Raw genomic sequence first — 22,311 nt, 5'->3', positions numbered from 1 at the left:
TAAATCTAAAGCAATTATTTTTAATCAAAGAGGTTTGCTAATGTGCAAGTCCCATAAATTACTAAGTAAGTGAGGTTTATTAAGTTTGTGTACTTCCATAAAACAGAATTTAGCAGATTATTAGACATGGACTAATTGCTTTTTGCAATTTCCAGATCCTGCACACTGCTGTCGAGAAGGATTCTTATCTATTCTCATTATTACTGATCCACAGTATGTGAGAGAGGCGCTGCTAGGCACGTATATGCTAAAAATGGTACCTGCTATACAGCAAACAACATAAGCTACTGTTACAGGGCACAGTTCAAGTAGTTTAAAACAATCCTTAGTGCTGAAAGACGGATCCTGTAATTACGTTTTGCATGCCAATAGCATCATTTGATTATCTGTTATTGAGCCCACCAGTATACCTCTTTCCAAACCAAGTGGACTTGTACAACATGGAAGTTAGTACTATGATTTCTACTAATGGAGAGTCAATAAACACACACAGAGAAATATAATTTCGATAATGCTAAAAAAGAGAACAGTAAGCAAACCAAAACAAAAACTTCTGAGCTAAAGGTGTTGCTAAGATGTTTTAACCCTGCACAAAACCTGGTTTTCATAGCTCTTTAGGCCTACAACTCGTAGCTGTCCCAGTAGCTCCAACAGCGACAAGTTACAAAGAGATCCTTGAGCTCACACCAGCCTTGCTGATTTAACTGCTCTTTCCATCCGTCCCTGTGTCTTCTGGTAGGAGTGGCTGCGTTCAAACACTGCACAGAAAACACATTGTTTGCTCTGGACCACTTCAGAGTGCAACCTAGCCTGACAGGGACATTGATTTATAGCTTAAAGTAGCAGCACAGGGGTAAAAACTCCTAGAAGGCAGCAATAACTTTCCAAATCTGAACCTGCGCTCTTTTATCAAAGAAAGTAAGAAGCGTAGACTGCAACTCCTTGCTCACGTTTTATTTTATTACCACGAGTGCTGCCCGTGCCACAAGAGACCGTGCCCGGGACACACCAGAGGGCGGGCAGCACTCACCCCGAGCCGTGCTGGGACCGGCAGCCGCGCTCCCAGACGGGCGCTCCGGGGAGGTGGGGATTTATGTTCCTCTCTGCCTACGGCTTGTACTCCTTCTCCCGACACCATACCGCTCACCTAAGTGTATTTAAACAAGCTCCCGCTGTTACCACCACTCATAGCGGTAAAACCCGAGCCGAGGTTCACGCTCCCGGTACGTGCCGCTCCGCAGGGCCGCCGCCTCAGCGCTGTCCCGCCGTGTCCCCTCAGCCGCTGAGGGGCGGCGCGCGGGGAGCGGGACGGCGCGGACAGCCCTCCCCACCCGAGCGCGGTCGAGAATCAGCACCCGCAGCCTCTCGCCACTTTTCCTCACTGTGGGCGGAAGCGTTCGGGCCGCGCCCAGGGCGGACCGCGCAGAGCCGGCTGCGGTGAGAACGCACACCCCTCACGAAGCGGCGCGCCCCAGGCAGCCTGGGGACAGCGGGTCCGGCCAGGAGCGCTACCTCCCTTCGGCCACTCCCGTCCTAGCGGCGCCCAGCCCCACGCGCCTGGCCAGGCGGTCACGCTCCGCCTCGGCTCAACGCAGCGAACTCGCTCCGGCGGCGGGCGTGGCGCAGGAATCCCACCGCCCTGGCCCCCCGCGATCCCGGCACTCTGGCATTAATCGTCTCCTTATATGGACACCAGAATGTCTGACGTCATCTCGACGCTGGGAAACTAGCGCCCGCGCAACCAAGCTTGGTTGGGAAGGCGGGTGGTGCGGGAAAGGCGGGGGGTGGAGGGGAAGGAGGCTCTGGAATGTTGATGGACGCGGCGTTGCGCCACTGGGAGCGGCGGCCCGGCTCGGCCATTGGGCAAGGCGGCCGGGGGCGGGAGCCGCGGGCGGGGCGGGTTGTGGTGCTTGAAAAGCCGCCGCCTGAGCGAGGAGCGGTGCCAGTGTGGGGTGGGCGCTGCCAGGGGGTGGCAGGAGGGCAGCGAGTTCGAGTCCCGCCTCCGCGAGCCTGAGCCGGCAGCCGCTTCTCCGTGTGCCGCACTCCGCTTCGGGGCGAGGGGGGCTCGGAGTGGGCGTTTGGTTTTCTGTTCTTCCTCCTTTTCCTCTTGGCGCGGAGGCCGCGGCTTTCTCTGTGGGGCGCCAGCCCGCAGGGACAGAGTTTGCCAGGAGTTTGTGCCGAGTTCGGGCCCCGGCCCCCCCGCCCCGCCGCCGCCATGCCCGTCTTCCACACGCGCACCATCGAGAGCATCCTGGAGCCAGTGGCCCAGCAGATCTCCCACCTGGTCATCATGCACGAGGAGGGGGAAGTGGACGGCAAGGCCATCCCGGACCTCACCGCCCCCGTGTCGGCCGTGCAGGCCGCTGTCAGCAACCTGGTGCGGGTGAGTAGCGGCGGCTGGCCCGCCTCCTCCGCGCCTTCTCCTGGGAGCGACTTTGGCCGCCGCGGCCAACTTGGGAGTGCGGCGGCGCCCGCCCGGCCCGGGCTGTCGCGGGCAGGTGTCTCGGCCCCCGCCCGGTGAGGAGCGGCTGGGCGCGGTGCTGGGGCCCAGGAAAGGGTTAAGTTGGAAGGCTGGCTGGACCTCTGCGGCTCCCGCCTGGAAGCCGCCGTCGTTTGTTCCCGCTCCGGCCGGCGGAGGAGCCGTGAGAGCCGTGCAGCGGAGCAGTGAGTTGTCCCAAGAGCGAGTTGCTCGCCGTGTCGGAGCGAAGAGAAGCCTTTGCCCACCTGAGGAGCGGCATCCCATTAAAGTGCAGTAAAGCGCGGTAGTTGCTGCTTTCATACCCGCCCCGAAACGCTTCACAGACGGCTCTGATACGCTGCGTGGTTCTTTGCTGCCTAGGAAACTCCTATTTTAAGTGTATGCGCTATAAAAGGCAAAATACTTACTTGGCGTGAGCCTATCCAAAAAATCCCAAACCCAACCAATAATAAAGCACCGACCTCCCAGGCATTTGGGTTTCATTTTTAAATCGGTGAGGGCTGGCCCTTCCTTATCAGTGCAGAAGTTGAGGCGGGACAGACCTGTGGCTTCCAGGCAAAGTCTGGAGCTGTGAATTGTTCTTGTTACTTAGCCTCGAGTGTGAGTTACTGTTTGCTTGTGGTGAGCTAAAGGTGACGGAAATTTGGCCTATTCTTTCGACTTGTTGAAAGCGGTTATGCATAGCTTGTCTCTTTAAGATCTGAGTATTTGCAGTATGGACTCTGCAGTGTGAGAAGTGCAAGTGACTAATACATTTGAAATGTTTCAGTCCTATTAGCACTTTTATAATAAACAAAAGAATAACGAACTGTTGCAAAGCAGAAATACTTTCTTTGATATAGAAAGCACTGTGGCATTGCCTACTCTTCTACTGCGTTAAGAATTACCTGGTAACGCTTACCTTGCACCTTTGTTAAACTTGTTTACAAATACTGAATACATGTTCCTTGCTCATTTTGAATCCTGTTAAATTCCGAAGTCGTTCCTAGCAAAAAATAACTCTTCCCAGTAAATGAATAAATGGAAAGGTACCTCTTGCTGCCTCTTTGCCTTAAAATGAATAGCTATGCAAGTTAAAATACTGTGTCACTGTTAACCAATGTTTGAGTGCACTGAAATCATGAGACTTGTGGGCATAAGAAGCTGTCAGGATGACTAATGTATGTGATGTGTTAATCATGTTTTGGCCTGTACTGCTGGCTGCTGCTAGAATAACTTGCCACTTGGAGGTTTTGCAGTTTACTACAGTGTAACTAGGTCTCTTGGTCGCCATGACTATAAATATTACAGACTGTCTAGAATACTTGTGCTTCTTGCTGACTATAGCAGCCACTCGTCTCTTTATGAAAAGCAGTTGTTCTGCAGCAGTTCACTGATGTAATAGGTGTTTTGGCTGTAAGGGTGCGAAGCCTGTGTGTATGAAATAGTTTTCCTTGAAAGGAAGGATGTTGGAATAATGCTTTGCCTCTCTGAGCTAACCCTGTAACACTGGGTTGTGTGACTATTTTTCTTCACCCCACCTTTCCCTCAGAAGAAACTTGATCTGATAAAATTTCATTTATTAGAGAAATACAGAAACAGATTTAGTTTCCTTCTGAAGCTTGCTAATGCTAGATCTTCTTTCATTTTGGACTGTTTTGGAAGCCTCTGTTTTTCTCTTCTCGTCTGCTGGTTTGATAAAAGGAATGATTGTTGAATTATTTTTTCTGTGTTTATTTACCAAGAGCCAATAAAAGTGGGGTAATCTGAGGTGGTAGTTACCATGAAGATGCCCTGATCTGCTAAAATACAGCTTTGTCTATATTAGGAAAAGTGCAGAATTAATGTTCTCATTCCTATCTGAAGCTCTGTTTTCAGTGCATTGCTCTGAAGTGTAAAGGTGATTTATGAAACAGCAGTCTCACAGGAGCAGAATTTGTGCAGACAGGTTCTCGAATTACGAGCCTTCTGGTGGCTTCCTAGGTGACAGCAAAGATGGAGTTGTCAGTGCAACCAAGAGAGTAATGTGGTGCTGGCTTGTTGTTGCTTGCTGTCTGCTCAGGGTTCTCAGCGTAGTGTGAGTATCACAAAGCACATAAAGAAAAGTACTGAGGAGCAGGGAGTTTCTTAGTGATAAATTTTCATATACAGCAGCATTACTCTCCAGCTACCCAGCCTATAGTAAGGATTCTGCAGTTTGGAAAATGCAATATTTAATTGATCTAACTATCATGTCTGTGTGTAATTGCTGGTAGCAGTGCTTGAAGGCCTTGAAGATGTACTGTGCTGAAGGCCTAGAAGAGATTTCCTAGTGCATTTCCCCTCGCAGTATGACTGTATGGCTGTAAGGAAGGACCTGTGTGCAATAACTTGAACATTCCTGAGATGGAGCTAGCACAATACACCACTCAAGATGAATAGAGGTTGATAGATATAAAACTCTTACATTAGGACTATTAGATGAGTCAAAAGGCTCCTCCTCCTAAATACCCTGACTGGAGACCTTTATAAGAGAACTCTTCCTTGGGCATACATTTCTGTATTTCCTGTCATTAATGGTTCTGCTGTGTTTCAAGGTTTGCCTGAGGCCATCTTAAATTACATACCTTTTTTAATGTAAAGTTTGCACACTCAAGTGGACCTATCCTAGAGATACTGCCTTGTCAGAACCTAATTGTAAAGTGATTCTGGAGAAGAGGTGGTCCAAGTCATTGTTGAAGTTAATGAAATAACTAAATCTTTTACAAGTTAGTCATTGCTGTAGTAAAATACCAAAGCAAGACTTGGTACTCTTTCCAATATGCGACAGTTTGCTTCTACTGGTTATTTTGTATCTTGATTATTTTGGGAATCTTTTGCACAATAATTCTCAAATTGTTTTGAAGCATTTTGATGAAAGCACAATAGATGACTCTCAAAGAGGTTGTGGTTTTTACATTTTTCCTTGATGTTTGTAACTTTTCATGGGATATGTATAGATCTGTGCCTCCCTATTTCCAGTTTATTATGTTATGTTTTGAAGCTGAAAGAAATGGTCAAAAGAGCAGATAATCTGAACTCTACAGAGGTCAGAATTAGTGACAAGTGAATGAACACTAGAGTAAGCTTGAAGATCTTATGAGAGAATGTCTTTTCACTACACCTTTCTAGGTCTTACCTGTGAGTAGTAGTAGAAAACAGATTAGTGTTTTACAAATAATAATAATTATTTCCCTTTTTTGTTAAATTAGAACATATTTTTTCAGTGCACAGCAATTTCTTCAGGGATCATTTACCATTCTGGGAACTGTGGCCATATGCTCTGAGAAAGTGGATAAACCCCATCAGGGTGTGTGTATGGGAGGAGCTGGGAGAAGAGTGATTAATCAGACAAAGCAACTTTGTAATAACAAAAGCACATCATAAACTTCTTTCTTGCTTTTATCTGTTAGGAATCATCTTTACGTAAGTGATTAATTAGTTTCTGATTTGAATGGAATAATTTCTTTGTTCTATTATTGTGTTTGGATACTTAATTTATTCCAGTTTCCTCCATCAGCTTTAAAAGCAATCTTTTGTTCTCTCTTCCTTTACATGTACATGGAGATTGTTAAATGTGTCCTCATATGCAGCTTGCTTTTTTGGCCATAAAAACTGAGACTATTATTGTGGAATGGATAGTCTTTTAAGTGGCAGTTGGATTAAAAAGTTCCATATGCCAAGAATCTGGTGAATACCATTTCTGCTTTTAAAAACTTACTAAATGCATTTTTCTGCATAAGTCAAATACACCAGTGTGGGAAGAGTTAAACCCATGTTAAGGACCAGTGTTTTTTAGCCATTTATTCTTCCTGATGTCTTGTAACTTTAGAGAGTGATGTAGGTTTGCTTTGTATTTTGAAACAAGAAGATACTTTTCTCCACATAGTGATATTCGACTGTAGGTGTGGAATTCCTTTTAGAGGGTAATAAAAAATTAACCAAACAAAGCATGGGTTAGAAATATGTACCTTCAGAACACAGAGTAATTTGTAAGTATTGCAATATAATATTTTTTCCTTTAGTGGCACTAATTATATTCTATCACTTGCTCATTCAAATGATGAGAAGAGGTTCTTGATACAGAACTTCACTGCAGCCACAGTTCTTAATTTTTGCAAACTGATAGCCTTCCTGACATTTATCTTTAAACACAGCCATGGCAGTACTGTTATTATTGAATTTGAACAGTGAAGTGTCTTTTTTGGTAACTGTATAGTTGTAAATATGATCCACTATGTTAATTGTAATATTTAGATGTATAATTTCTTCCTTAACTTTCATGACAGGAGGTGAGAGAGAATTAACTCTTTAATATTGTCCTGTACTTGGAGTCTAGAGTAACAACTTATGTTGAACCATCTGGAAATAGAACCAGATGAATGAATATTGCAGCTGCCTTCATTTCTGAAGATGCTTTGTGGGTACAAGATGACTTGCTGCATGGGCAGATGAAGTGATCAGATGAAGATTGGATCTTCTTTTCAGTTACACATATTTCACCTATAAGGATTTCTTCCAAACACGAGCTGAGCATCCCAGCAGCTCAAAACTGTGCTGGGAGGGGGGAGAATGGGGGCATGACCCTGCATGCACAGTGCTTGGAGTGGCTCTGGTTTGTCCCTGGAGTAAATCAGGCCCTAGTGTTTCTGTGGGGATATGAATAACTGACTAGAGAATCAAGAGAGGGCACAAACCTTTCCTTTGCTTTCTTTGCCTAATAATTAAAGTGTACTGAGGTATGGCTTGTACTTGTCCATATCCTGAGCCTAGAACTAAACATTGTGTCAAAATATATCGAACAACTCACTTTGTAACATATCTCCTATTCAGAAGTCAGTGTTGTTCTGATGCTTCAGTAGACCTATTTACAACATGAATAATGAACAATGGGTAACAATAGTGGCTAATGAAGGGCGACAAAAGCAAAAAACCAAAAACCTCTTCATTATCAAAGCCATTCCAGACTTTCTGAAACTGTCAGCTTGTTGACTCTTAGGGTTACATTTCTTCATCAACAACTTTGTCTCACTGAAAAAACAAGTGTTGGAACAGTTTCCTAGTATTCTGACTTCATAGGTAGGGTAGGAAATTGATGGTTCATGTTGGGTTTCTCCAGTGAAGAATGGAGAAATGAGCTGTTTCTGTTGGGGTTGGCCTAGGATACTTATGAAGAGACCTATTGTAATAATGTTGCATTGCGTTTTGAACAATGATTACACCCACAGAATAGCAAATGTAAATTTTCCTTGTGCCAAACTCAGATTATTTTAGGGACCTGAGGTTGCTGAAGGCAGATGTTCTCAGAAAAGACAGAGGTAAGTAAATTTTTGAGTACATAATTTTTTGTGTTGTGGTCAGATATCCACACCTATCCCACAGTGGGCCCATATTTTACCTAGTCCTTATTTTGCTGCTGTGTTTACACAAGCATTTTTTGTTTTTCATGCCCCTCACTAGGTTCAACTCTAGATACACTTTGGGCTGGACCCCATCCCTGTGTGCTCAGCTGAGGTCTCTGCTCCTCCAGCAGGAGCTCTGCTCATTCAGGCAGGCCTCCTGCCACTTGGACTTGTCTTCCTGCTCATCGGGATGAACCAGCTCTCCAGAATTTCTCTTTCTAGGACTGTGTTCTATGGGATTTCTCCAGTTAGGTCCCTGAAGAGGCTAAAGTTGGTTCTGAAGCTCAAGCTCTGATTTGTCTATCTTCTTCCTTTCAGGATGCTTAATTCTACCATCTAATGGTCACTCCATCTGTCATTGGCATTCCCAATCAATTCTTCTGTTTCTAACAGCAGAGCCTTTCTGCCTTCATCTCCTCACTCTATATCTACCAGTAAAAGATAATTAGAGCTTACAGTCTGTGAGAGGAAAAGTACAGGCAAGCAGTTTTCATACTAAACTGAATTTTTGGGATGGCTTAAGAAAGTTTCATTTCAGCAAGTATCATGCTTAATCTTTGACCTGAGGTACATATGGTGCATAAATAAAATGGTGAATAGCAGAGCTGAGAAAGCACTGCTTTGGTGAACTTGACAAGCTTTATGTTCAGATATCTTTGTGTATGCAGCTTAAAATGTTTGGGTATGTTGCAGCTGTTCTGGTCTCATTGCTCAATGTTTAACATGTATTTGTGGGAATAATAAAATACAATGGTATTCAGTTTGAACTTCATTTTAGTAGCTGAGCCTTAGAATGAGCTAGACACAAGCCTGCCCCTCCTTAAATGCTGAAAAGCATGCAAGAAAAGAGCCATGGCCATTAATTTCATAAATGAGTATAGTCACAGAAGTGCTACAGTAGCAGTGTGAGAAATGGTCATGTGTTCTCACCCCTGAACAGATGAGAGGCACTCTGGTCACCTTGGTTAAGTCATTGTGTGATGGGAAACTAATGAATGTTCTCAGCCTTCCTTTTTGAATGGGTGCATCAAAATGGAAGCTTATTAAAGGCTGAGCCAGGAAAGTCCATATCAAATATCAACTTCTTGCCCATTCTCATCTTTCATCTATTTGCCAGGTATCAGCTCTTCATGTCAGAAGTCTGACTCTTCCTGTCAAGCAGAGGAGCTGTTAAATCTGTCGTCTAGAACTTATTTCAGCTGGGTTGCTGCTTCTTCTGCCTTCCAGACTTTTCCTGAGTTTTCAAGAGGCTGCACATTGCAGCTGTTTTAGAGGAGGGAAGCATTAATAAAGCTTCCTTCTTTTATGCAGGTTTTGTTTTGTTCACCTGTACTAATACTTGCTAGAAGGAGCAGAAACTGACTTTGACTAGACTGATAGTACATGTGAGTCACAGATGTTGTGAGCTGTGAGCATTTTGGGTGGATTTGTGGATTTGGTTCCTGGTGACCACAAGCTTACAGTTAGAACAAATGGAGGTAGAAATGTGTATGATACCTGTCTGTTCATGGGCAAGGAATGGTTAAACTCTTCAGTGCAAAATGGGGTGTAGTAATACATAACTGAGTGAAAAACCTTGTAAGTTGCTAACAGACATTCGTGTACTTGATTAGAGGAGGTTTTTAATTCTGAGCTGTGTGATGCACTGAATATTTATCTAAAGAGTTATCACTAGAAAAAGATTGCTGCATCAAGCACCCAGATGGAAGTTACTGAAGTTTAACTTGTTTTGGTGTGCCTGTTTGTTATTAAAATGATAGGGGTTTTTGTAACTTTGGTCAAGATAAATCACAAAAGGTGCTTCACATTTCAGCCTCCGAGTGTGTGTACAGGTGTCTGTTTGTCCTTCAGTGAAGTCTTCAAAAGCTTCTGGTTTTACACTTTATAAGAAGTTTTCCTCCAAGTATTGCTTTCTCAAATTACTGCATAACCCTTACAGGTTTTTAGGTGAGCTAACAAATTAAACTGACTAGTGTTGGAACTACAGTAATAATCACTTTCACGAGCATAGCTGTCTTTGCAGCTTTTGCAGCACAATAGTTGTGCTGAATAACAGAAACAAATAAATGAGGTTTCTCTGGAAGTACGCAGTAGTAGCAAAAAGGTCATTATTTATTTAGCTTGCTCTGATACAATGACAAAAAATAGTTTGTGAAGGCCTAGTAATTGCCAAACCAGTGGCTTAACTGTAGCAAGTGAAGTGGTCTTTGAGTCTTTGCCACACCTGTAAAATGCTCCCTTTTCCTCAAGAAAGTCAAAACATGGTGAACAGGAACCTCAGTAAATTTTAGTTTTCCTCTGAGTAAAAAAAACCCATAATAGAATGACATTTCTTATTTTCTCTTTAATGTAACTAAATACTGTAGCCAATTAGAAGATTTCATTTAAAATGGGAACGATAATTTACACCATGAACTTAGTGTCCACTAGAAATAGCTGTTAGACAAGTAAAGTGAGACTTAGAAAAGACAAATTGTCCAGTGTGCTACAGAAGGTGGGTAATTGCTATAGAACTCTGTGTAGCATGTATCTTGCTGGTCAAGATACATTTGCTGTTGCAGAGCTTATGCCAAAAGATTTAATGCTGTGAATTTCTGTTGCTTGAGTCGTATATTAGTGAGCACGTGAAGATATTTTCAATATATTAAAGACATAGTGAAAAATATTTCTTTATCAATAAAGGAATTCTAGATGAGTGTTTTTTTCTTATTCTGTTTTCCTGCCATGAACTTAGAGAGAGAAAAAAAAAATCTTTTCTCTGGAACCACTGATCCTCTAGGACAGAGCTGATAAGGGAAGTGGTGCCACTCTTTCTGTGCAAGAGGGAAAATCAGTGTTGAATAGTCTGGTTTTCAGAAGTCAGTACAAGCATAACAACTGGAAGATCCTGAAATTCAGGGCCTGGTAGCCATTCTACATTTTCAGTTGTGACATTTTTAAGTGCCTCATTTAGGTAGCAATACCTGTCAAATCAGCAGTGTTTTCAAAAAGTAAAATGGGTTATAAAAGGCAACAAGAGATTTTGTAGTTAATTACATGGCAAAGGGAAATTGAGGCACTTCTGTTGGATATCTGCCTTGTAGCTGATACAGTCAATTACTACATCAGTAATTTTCAGATGCAGAACAGTAGAGAAAGAAACTGCACTACTGTTCTACATTTGAAAGTTACTTAATAATGGAAAATACATTTTGTCTTTGCTTTTTTTTTTAGCTTCTTGAATATCTGTGCCAGCATGTGGGTAAATGGAATAGTAACTTGTGTTGTGATCTGTGAACAGTAATAAGTTAGTTTATCCTTCTGATGAAGGAAAAACCAGACTGGGTGGACTCAGTTATTATCTATGTGTAGCTATAACTTGGGTTGGCTTAGAGATGCTGCAGTACCATATTTATCTGTATCAGAAGCACAGTTTCTCATAGGCAGCCCTGCTGTATCTGGAGCCATATCTGCCTTCCCTTTGATATGATCTACACACTTCCTATGATGACACTTCTTGCTATTACTCTTGCCAACAGGGCCAAAAAGCTTTAAGATTAGTAAACTTTCTGGATGCTTTTACTTGACTTAACACTTGAAGTGCTGGGAGGACAGGATGCATCTGAGTTTCTGGGGCATGATGGAGTTCCTCATCCACCAAATCCTCTGCAACATGCAGATATTAGCACATTGTCAAAGCTGGTGTAAATATACCAACAGAATCATGGTGTTTGGTTTCTTGTTTTTCAGAAAACCATTTGAATAATGAGAAAGCTTACCTCCAAAATAATGTTTTCTTTTAGTACAGTCCTAATATGTGTATACACATGCAGCAGGATTTGTGTAAAGAGGTGCTCTGAAATTCTTTATCACAGGTGTGAGTACATGGAAATGAACTGGAAGAGCTTTTGGAGTCTGCAGTGCTGTTTGGTATGTGGTGTTGTCTTTAGATTTTCTTGTAAAGGTAGCTGTTAGCAGCTCATCTCGTTTCTAGACTACAGTTGCTGTATCTTATTTTTCCTGGTGAGTTTTGTAAATGCCCAAGGATTAGAGATTACTTAACATTAATTATTTGACTGAAGTAGAGTTATAATGTCCTAAAGTAATTTTAATTTGAAGTATTGGTTTGGAAAAAGAAACTCTTCTTTTCATGAAAAACTAATTTCCAAATTAGAATAGTCCTGTTAAACATATCACATAATCAATATGTGTTTACTTCTGTGAAGTTAATCCTGTAATTTGCCAAACCATCCGGGCCTCAGCTCTGTACAGGTAACAGAGTTAGTAGGTACTAGCAACATGAAGAAGTTTTTTGGTATCCAGAGGAGGTTGCTCTCTGTTTTTCATATGCTTCTTGTTTCATAGTTCTGTATTTTAAGTGTACAGCAGGATTTCCTTAGCCTTAAGCCAGTTACACTTTTCTTAACCATCAGTGCAGACAGGTAGGTCAGTTTGCTGCTGCTGGGGACCAGATGGCTGGTGTGTTCTAATTTGCTTGCCAGATGACTTTGGAATTGTACCCTGCTATGGGTGGAATGCAGTGTGCAGGGCAGTCATGAGAAAAGCAGGATCAGGACACAGCTTCCATGCTGGCTGAAAGGACAGGGGATAGGCTCTGATTCACCAGTCTCTAGCACTGGGCCTGGCTTCAGGCCAGACTTGGGACTGCCTCACTGCTGCCACATGTGCACTGTTTCATTTGGTGTAAACTAAAGGCAGGAGGAGAATTTAGCTGCACATTTCTTTGGACTGCTTTCCATCTCTAATTATATAGGCCTGTTCACCTACAGAGAAGTAGAAAACTCTAAAGTTTCTTAAAGCAGTGGTAAATTCACTGATTGCAATTGACATATCAATCCTATTTATAATTCAAAGCAAGATGAGTGGAATGATGAAGAGATGGGAAACTTGCTTTTTTAAAGGCTTCTGAGAGCCTTTGAAGGAAAAAACAAAAGTTTGTGTAAAAAAAATAGTTGTAGCGGAAGACTCACTTTTTCAGTTGTATTAAATGTACTCAATTTTGAGATGGATTACGGATGTGGCTGTGCAATGTAGGGATTGCTGTCACTGTAGAATTAAAGTAAATACTTAATTTTATTTTTTCAGGATAGACATCTAAAGAAATTTGTGAAGAAGTTGCAGGGAACTTGATAGGACTGAACTGGTGAATAAAAAAATTTTGATTTGAGATTTAATGCTCCTGCTGTTGTCACAGTCCATCCTGAAAGCAAGACATGGACTAATGCATAAACCAGGGAGTGGATTTTTATTGAGTTGTCCTCTGGTAAAGTTGCTTTTACAGCATACAGACTTAGATCCCTTTGTGTGGCACTTGGGTTTGTCAAGCAGAACTCATACTGTGGCTGATTTCCTGGGGGAGCCATGGGGGTAACAGCCAGGGCTGTTCTGTGGTCACTGGGTGATGGTGAAGGAATATTTTAAGGCTCCTTTCTAAAATGACAGATGTTTTAAATCAAGCTTCTGGAACATTGCAAGAACTAATTCTTCTAAGGTCATCTTCCCTTTTAACAGAGGAAATCATATAAGCTGTGAGGAAAATGTCTCTTCCAGCATTTGGCAAATTGTCAAACTAGTATTGTCAACAGAGGCATTCAGAGGAATCTCTGTTTAAAAAATAAATAAAATGACCCTTAAACAATAAACTTTGGACTCCCATCTTAATTATTTTTGTGGTTTATTTGATGTGATATGTGCAGTTTTTACTTTCAAACTGTACAGGTGAAAAGGGCTGGATATTACTGGGTGCTTGTCTGTTTGAACAAACTCTCATAGAATTACAGAAGATGAAGTTATTTCTCCTTCTCACTGAGCAGCTGTTGTTTGTTTTATCTAAAAGGCTAAGAAGGTAGGCAAGGGAGCTTGTCTTACTTTTCCTGCAGCTGAAGCAAATATGACAAAAAACTACAAAACTGCTTAGAAGGAAGAAACTTGGCCAGAAAACCTTTTCTTTCTTTTCCATGAAGAAAATTCTCCACATGAGAAAGCCTAAAGCATGCTGGTTTTATACTAATCAGTGGCAAATAAGACTTGCAGGAGACTGATGAACAAGGTTAAAAGCAGGAACAGGAAATCTCAATCTCTTCCTCCTGCTTATAGCTACATTCCTAGACAGTTTTCTGTGGCCATATATATGCCCTCTGACTTTTGTGTGTCCCATTTCCTTTAAATTTCTTGACTTGTCTGCTTCTTATTCCCTGCTTTTTGAGTAGGGAGCAAGGGGGAAGGTAGCTCACTCTTTATTCATCTGATTTGTCTGTAATCTCCAAAGAGTTTGGAAATGCGGTAGAAGTTGTAACTAGGAAACTGTCTTGGTCAGCTTTGCTTGAGAGCTCCCCTTACTCTGTAATGTGCAGTGTTGAAATTGTAATTTTAGTGTGTTAGTCAGGGCAGTTTCTTTGGAACCATGAGTAAGTGCCACTCCAACACTGTGTAATAGCAGAAGCTTCTGTATCAGCCTGTCACTTCCCAGTAAGTTAGGATCATCTTAGGAGGTAAGAATATCCAAACCCCAAGCAAGCATCCTGTTTTTTCTACATGCGTACTGTTGGCTAGAAATAAAATCTTTTTCAGGTGATTGTTTTATAATAGCATGAAGCTGGACAAGCTATCTGTCTGAAATAAACAATAGATACTACATTTTCAAGGGAGAAAAAAATCCTCATTTTCTTGGTATTGGACTGTGAAGAAGGTAGTTGTTAACCTTGTGTTACACTGTGATGTGTCCAAAACTTGCTTAGGCCATGTAAAGTTCAATCTGAAGAAACAGGATCTTGTGAAAACTAAGGAGGAAACAAAGCAACAAAAACCCCTAACCACAAAGCTAGAAGGGCAAACTCACTGAACTTTTTTGAGGGTGTATATTTTCACTCATTAATATGTCTTTATGTTTTGAGACTTCCTGTGAAGTGTTATGTGGAGTACATTTGTTTTTTACGTGCCACTTCTATACCTTGGCAACGACTGCAAAGAGCAGTAAATGGAAAGGTTAAATAACAGCTATGCAAACAAGGTTTTCTATTTAAACAAGTTCAGGAGTACATTCTATGTTGGTGCTTAAAACAAGGTTGAAAGTCCTTTTTACTAGAAAGGTAGTGGATCTTTTTAATTGATGCAACTTTGAAGCTCCTTGAAATCTTGTGTGCCTTCTGTGGTATACAGAGCTGAGGATATGGATGGACTTGGAAGAGAAATGTCACTGGAGTTTAGGACAGTTTTTTTGAGGATAAAAATCTCCACAGAAAACCTCCAAACAACAGAAGAGGAGTTGACTCTTATCCTATATGTTACTTCTATTTGAAGATTAAAGATACCTTAATAGCTACTTTGCTAGCTATAGTAAAAAAGTCCATACATATGCATCTGTAGACATATAAAGTGGATATTATCAGCTACTTATAGGCAGTTGTATGCTTCTTTGAGTACTGAACCTAGATCTGTCCTTTTATGGAAGAGAGTTGTCCTTTCTAGAGTGAGTGATTAAATGTTTTTTGTATGGTCTAATATACCTGGCCAATATATAATAACAGTTGCTAAAATGACTGTCAACTTGAAGTGCCCCCCCCACTGTTTTATTTTTTGGCATTCTTTAAAGTTATACTTTTTCCAATGTACTCAACTGTATGCAGGTTGGTACAGCTGCAGGAAAATAAATCTTGAAGGCATGGTTCTTGTAAGTACAGAATTGCTCTTCATTTTCACCTGGTGAGACTCTTTTGTCTAACAACATGTAATCTGGAGTTACTGAAAATTACTCAATTTATTGTGTTATCATGATCATGCACTTATCCATGCAAGCTTGTGGGAAATATAAAGGATGTTTTTCCTGAATGCAGTGGAAATAATTAGAACAAAGCAGGCACACTCTCAGGTGGGCCATGAGATACATTTAGAATCGTGCTCCTGAGGCATTGCCATGAAGTTCAGTAGTCAAAGCAACACTGCAGTGCTGTGCACCAGGACAGTGCATGACTGTTTGTAAACCTGCTGTGAACACGAGACAGAAACCTACCATAAAATTCAAGATCTTTAACTTTTTTTGTGCTTTCATTACTTTTAAATATCTGTGTGACTAATTGTGATTGTAGTACTAATAGATTAAAAAAAAAAAAAAGAAAAAAAAAGAAGCAGGCTAGGCTCAGTAACTTTGAAGCAAATAAAATACTCAGGCCAATGGACTTCTGTGAAGTTCCTGTGAAAAGGAGCAGACCAGGGAGACAGTTTTTGGCAAACAGCAAAAGTTTGCAAGGAAACAGTGGTTCTGGAAGGCTGTACAGCATTAGAATTGGCAAGTGCTGTGCATACTGACACACTGCATCTTCTGTCCAAAGCCAGTGAATCTTTAAGCACCAGCTGATCAGGGATTTTCAGGGCTATCTTGTCTAGCTTGAGCAGGTCTGGCAGCTCTTAACACAAAGTGGTGTCTGATTTAAAGACCTTCTGCTTTGTGATGCCTTTCTGAATAGCTTATTCAGCTGGAAAATACAGCGAACAAAGGAGCTGGAAATATTTTGTCAAGTTGGTGATCTCACAGTTCAGAGAGTCAGCTACCAATTATAAAGACTTCTATTGTGTAACACAAGAGCTAGTGTATAGAAAGCTCCAGATCTTACTCTCTTTCTTTATTGGCTTCTGCATAATTGTTTTTTGCCTAAAGGATGGTGTGGATGCGGGGTGCATTCTCAGTAATTAACTACAGTTTTTCTAATAGACTAAGTTGCTAGCAAAAGGGGGGTTAATTTTTTTATCTTTGAATTTGATTTCTAACTTGTGGAGATTAGGACAGAGGGAAACCTTCAGAGATTAAATTTTTACAACTAAGTGCAGGAAAAAAACAGTATTTTTTCTGTGGAGAGTAGGAAAGGGGAGAAGTGTCTTTGTGTGTCCTCGTCTAATTTAGGAGAGATGTTGATAGGAAGCAACTTATGATTTCTGAAGCATTAAGTTAACCACAGTATATAGTGATCTCAAAAGTAAATACAGCAACAGGAACCTGGTGAAAGGAGCTGTCATTAGTACAAAGTGCTTTTTTTTATTTATGTCACTATTTGCTTTTATCTGGCCTTGACATTGAAATTCTGATTTTTAAGTATGCCTGTTTTCTCCTGCAGGTTGGAAAAGAGACTGTGCAGACAACAGAAGACCAGATCTTGAAAAGGGATATGCCACCAGCATTTATCAAGTAAATTAATTTTTTTAAAAATCTTGTGTTGTGTGTACAGGAAACCTGTTCTAATGTCAGGAACAACCTCTTTGGCAGCAGGGATTTGTCTTGTTACATTCTGTATATATAAGTCCATACATATGGTATTTCTTCCTTTAAAAATAGTTACAAAAATTAATCAGGGTAACAATGGCACTTAGCTGTGTGCTCCTGTAGGTTTGCCTAAAGTGTCAGAGACAATGTGGTGTCTCAATCTTTTTTTATTTATTTGGCTGATGGGAAAATGTGAATTTGTCAGTATAGGCAGCTGATAGTATAACTGCCTGGAGATCTAAGACATTTGAAGAGCAGTGACTTACTACAGGCATTCTTAATTGCATGCCTTGGTGTAAAGGACAACTGACTTTCTCCTTCTGTTGCCTTGAGCCTTAAAAATGATCCATCACACCTTGTTGTGGAGTTTCCAAGCTGCTTATTGCCAGACCTCTATTGAAGTAACTTTCTTCTACTACCTATAGGAACCTCTTTGTTAGCCTTGTCCAGTGTATACAGAATTTCTGAGTATTTTACTGTTATTTCCAAACACCAAGCAGGCAGATAGTCAAAACAAGAAAGCATTGAGACAACTGGGAAAATAATAAAAGGGAGAAGGGAGGTGATATCTAAGGAGAAAACTTAGGATAGGCAGTGAATAAGGATTTAGTTTATTGCACGGTAGGGTGACAAAACGAATTATTAGAATAATGCTGCAAATGGTATTAGCATATGAGTTCAAGAAGGAAATGGCTGAATTATTGGTGAAGTAATCTGTCACTTGAGACCACCAGTATATCTATCAAAGTGATGCTACAGCCTGAGAAACTTTCTAGGGAAATCTGGGGAACAGGAGATGTACAGGTCTGGTGTACCTTTGGAATAAATGACCAGAAATTCTGTATTAGAGAACAGAGAGAGCTCACCTATATATAGTGTGCTTTGGGTGAATTGACAGTGTTTCTGTGGAGGGAAATTCTGCCTTATAAATCTATTGGTATTCTTAGAAATATTGCCAACAGGGGAAAGGGTAGTCCAGGTAATACAGTATACACTGATTTCCAAACTTGGCAGGTGAAGGCTTTTAAGAAGGTGAAGTAGCTGCAGGGTAGTTAGAAAAATTTTTGTATGAGAAAGGAAATTGAAAGTGGAAGAAAAGATGATATGGTTAACCCTGACAATGGCAGGAGAAAATCAGTAAGACTGTGGAGCTCTTGGTTGGGATTGTGCTTTTCACCATGTTAATAAATGTTTTGGAGACCAGGCTGACTTGGGAGGCAAAAGTACTTAGTGAAAAGTGCAAGTGTTATGCAGGGCAGAGAGGTTAATGGATGACTCGGGGAAATTACAGTACCTTATTAATTGAAGTGACTTGATGTTAAGTGTGGATTAAATTACTTCTAAATATCTGAAATTCTGCATGCTTGGGAGAGCAACAGGCATGATGGCAGATAGGATGATTGAACTGACCATTACCAATAGTGAGTAAAGATTGGTGAGAGCATCCTTACCTGTTCATGATGTCAAAGTAAATAAAACATTAGGTTTATCATCAAAGAATGAGAGATAAAAATGTCACAATATCATTTTGTTCTGCAGCTTGAATACTGCATGTCCTGGTAGTCACACAAGTTTCAAAAAGTTGTAGGACTGGAAAAGCTCATAGAAGGGCTTGGAGAACAAAGGCATAGAATGAATTCTGTATAATGCAAAGCTGAGTAGACTGAAACTGGGAAAGTGACAGAGGGGATTGAGGCCCTGACAACGTCTAAGGAAGGATGAGTTGCATGGAGAAGGTGAAAACTTGTGTTTTTCCTGTCCAGAACTTGATGGGGGAATTGCTTTAAGCTAGCAGTTTGTAAGCCAACAGTAGGGGGAGATTCTTTGTACAGCTAGTTGTGTACTCTTAAAACTCTTTATGTGGGTTTGGAGGTTAATAGCTAAGGACTTAGAGGGATCCATTGTGGGTCAAATATACAAACTGCAGGAAGTCCCAAGAACTGAAAATAGTTGAAGGATGGGAGAGTGCCTAGAGGAAGCATGATAAATGCTTATCCTGCTTTTAACCTTCCTTAGGCTTTTACTTGCAGCTACTATTGGAGACAGGATGCTGAGCTAAATGGGCCTTTGATACAATCCACTGCAGTATTTATCATGCTGTGTGCCTGGTGTGTGATCTTCTCTGGCTGTCAGGGGTTTGAGTTTTTGAGGGGACTGTTTATTTCATGAAATGAGATCAAAGGTTTTTCCTTGCTTCTTGATGCAAATGTGTAATTTTTATTGTGCTCATTTTCTAGGATGTGTGTAATTTTTACTTAATTTCCGGCTTCTTCACCTAGACAAGTAAATGACTAAGGAAAAGAGATTTTTTAAATTGCTATACTGTATTAAGCCTTTGATCAAAATGTAGCAAATTGTGCAAGACTTGAATAATTAAATTACTGTAGAAATGTGACACAAGTACTGCTGAATAGTGCCACTTTGTGCTGGGTGCAGGAACTTTGTCTGCAGCAATTCATGACTGCATGAGCTGTGATACAATGTAAAATGGGAACCAAAGGTATCTGTCAGAGTAATGACCCACTCCACAGAGTACTTACTGTCCTAGATGCAGTAACATGAGTTAGAAATGCTTAATGGTTTTTATCAATGATAACATGTTCCACTTGTGGGTTTTTGTTAATCTGGAGTTTATATCAAAATGAATTGGTACAAATGAACAGTTTGTTGTTAACATGGGGAGTGTATTGTCCTGGGTATCTTGGTTATGGGGACAGATGGTAGTCACAGATGAGGTACAAAGGGAGCCTTATTTTTTACTGCTGTAAAGGACAGAATTTAGATGCAAGAATTGAAACAGATGAGTCTTTTTTGTTTTCCTGACAGGGAGTTTTTGTTTCTAAAGTGTTAGTTGAGGAAGTGGCATTCCTTTTTAAGGGAGTGCTCTGGCAGAGTTTGTTCTGGTGCATGGATGATGGGTGAGAAGCAGTACACATGTGCTAGCACTGCATTCCCTGTCTGTATTTCCTCTATTCAAAAGGATTACCAGTCCTGGATGATAGAGAGGTGTGTTTATTATTTTGAAAGACTTGATACAGGCATCGAGGGTTCATGATAAAAATATGTTATGGTAATCTGTAAAGCTTTTCAGTAGGAGTGTGATTGTGCAGCAAAATAACTTGCTGGCTGCTGAAAAGCTATCATGCATCCCTTCACTTGCTACTGACATAAACCACATTGGAACTGTTCACTTAGAGCTAAAAAATGCTGAGTTCTTTATCTTAATTGTCTTAATCACCAGGGAGTATAAGTAATGCATATAATTTACATCAGATGTTTTGCAATGTGTTCCTATTACTTGTTAAGCTTGTCTTGTAAAGAAGTGAAGAACTGCAGTCTCTAGGCAAAGAATAGGGTTACACTATTGGTTTACACTGAGAAAAAAAATTTGTTTAACTTTGATGCCCATTTAACAAATCAAGCAATAATGCTATTCTATGTTATTGTTATTTTGGTAGTTGAGCTGCAGCTGCACTGCTGGTATCTGTATTAACAAATTATATGTAAAAGATTTGCTTTTTACTTTTTATTTCTAGAACTGCAAGCAATCTAAACTGTAGTGGTTAAACTGGAAAACAAACTCAGGGAAAAGCAGAGGTCAATCCTGAAACCTAAAAACTAGAATGATAGTTTAGCATAAGCTACTTTTCCCCCATCATGTTCTGTAAGGAATGCATTACTGTGATGAGGTGGATTGGCTACCCAAAGTAGTATGGCTACAAATATTGTGACCAGTGTCTTCCCCACAAAGAATTTGGCTGGTGTTAAGATAGCTTTATTGTAATCACACCTCAAAAACAAACACTTTTTTACTAAGATATGTTGTTGGGTTTTTTAAGTTGCATTATAATACAGAGATTAGAAATTTCACCATAGTAATAAATTTCTATTTGAAACTTCTGAACATGGTTGATTGTTGTGATAGAACAAGTGGTTCATTGCATTTTTAGGGGCTGTGGTCATTTGTGTTGTTTTGGTTGGTTGGGTTTTTTTCATGGAAGTAAACAAATCCTAATCTTTTGCTCCCTAGCATGTGTACTTTGCAGGGGATGAAGTGTCTGATTTTCAAGCACCACTATGATTTTCTTGTACACAGCTTACACTCCTGAAGCATTTTAAGTGCATTGGGAAATTCATACAAAATAGGCATCATACTATTGAAATTCACATTTACCTTTAAGAGGTTCAACCCTAAAAACTGTGAAAGAAAACTTTAAATCTTTAGAAACACTATTTTCATTAATTATGGTGGCTTCTAGCGTAATATGCATTTATGTTAATTCTTCTCTTAACAAATGAGAAAGGCAGCCTTGAGATAATTATCAGTATTAAACAGACAACCATGAAATTAAACTGTGGGAAATTAAGTATTTCTGAGCCTATAGCTCTGAGCTGCTGAATAGGTGATTTGTTTAATCCCTTTCTTGGCAGAGTTGAAAAGAATAAATGTGAGAAGCAGGCACGGAAATGTAATTTAGTGAAGTCAGTTGACTTTGATAACACAACTAAGTGCATTGCATAGTGATGAGCAGACCATTTCCACTTTCTGCCTTGAAATCCTTTGCCATTTTCTTGCTCAGTTAGGAGCCTCTGCCATGTGATACACTGAGCAGATGTCTCCCAAGAGGAGCTAGTTATGATAATATAGCTGGTCCAATGTGATCTATTCTAGGGATCTATAAGCTGAAAACTTGACTTTCAGGACAAAAGTGAGTTCCCCTGTAATGGGTGTCTTATTTTGTCCATGTGGTCAGTAGAAAATGGGCAATGTGACAAGCATGCAGAAGTGGTCACAAGAGGTAGCATTGCTGTAGTAAAAGTGCTTTATGTTTGTTGGAACCTCCTGTTATTGAATGAGCACATGGCATTCACATGCACCGAGCCTTATGTATTACACTACACTTAAATGAAGTGGGAGACAGTGGAGGAAAGTGCAGTCATGAGTAGCATAGCTAACGTGACAGGGAAGTCTGATTTTTTTATTCTCCAAAGGCATCACAAAGTAATTCAAGAGAACCAAATCAAAACATTTTCAGTCTTCCAATTTTTGATATTTTAAAATTGTTATATTAAATTATTTGATGGAACCTAATTTCAGAGCTTATCTTCTTATTCTAAGTACCTTTTGTGTTACTGTAGTTACATACTGTAATATCTTGCAAAATCTTCTTTCTGCTTTT

General features: G+C 40.6%; 1 protein-coding gene across 4 annotated transcripts in view; it reads left to right on the top strand.

Moving 5' to 3' along the window:
- Nucleotides 1-1,939: 1,939 nt before the first annotated feature.
- VCL (vinculin) overlaps nt 1,940-22,311 on the top strand; it is a 49,373-nt gene continuing 29,001 nt past the window's right edge. For 2 of the 4 annotated variants that reach the window (XM_074544206.1, XM_074544204.1), the window contains exons 1-2: nt 1,943-2,383; nt 16,986-17,056. In XM_074544206.1, coding sequence (XP_074400307.1) covers nt 2,216-2,383; nt 16,986-17,056 — 239 coding nt within the window. In that variant the 5' untranslated portion in view covers nt 1,943-2,215. Of the gene's footprint in view, nt 2,384-16,985; nt 17,057-22,311 lie in introns of all 4 variants that reach the window. The other 2 variants (XM_074544207.1, XM_074544208.1) reach the window with 2 other exon arrangements.

Source organism: Zonotrichia albicollis, chromosome 7, assembly GCF_047830755.1.
Source record: "Zonotrichia albicollis isolate bZonAlb1 chromosome 7, bZonAlb1.hap1, whole genome shotgun sequence".
Lineage (NCBI taxonomy): Eukaryota > Metazoa > Chordata > Aves > Passeriformes > Passerellidae > Zonotrichia > Zonotrichia albicollis.
This window is presented reverse-complemented; position numbering and strand designations above follow the sequence as displayed.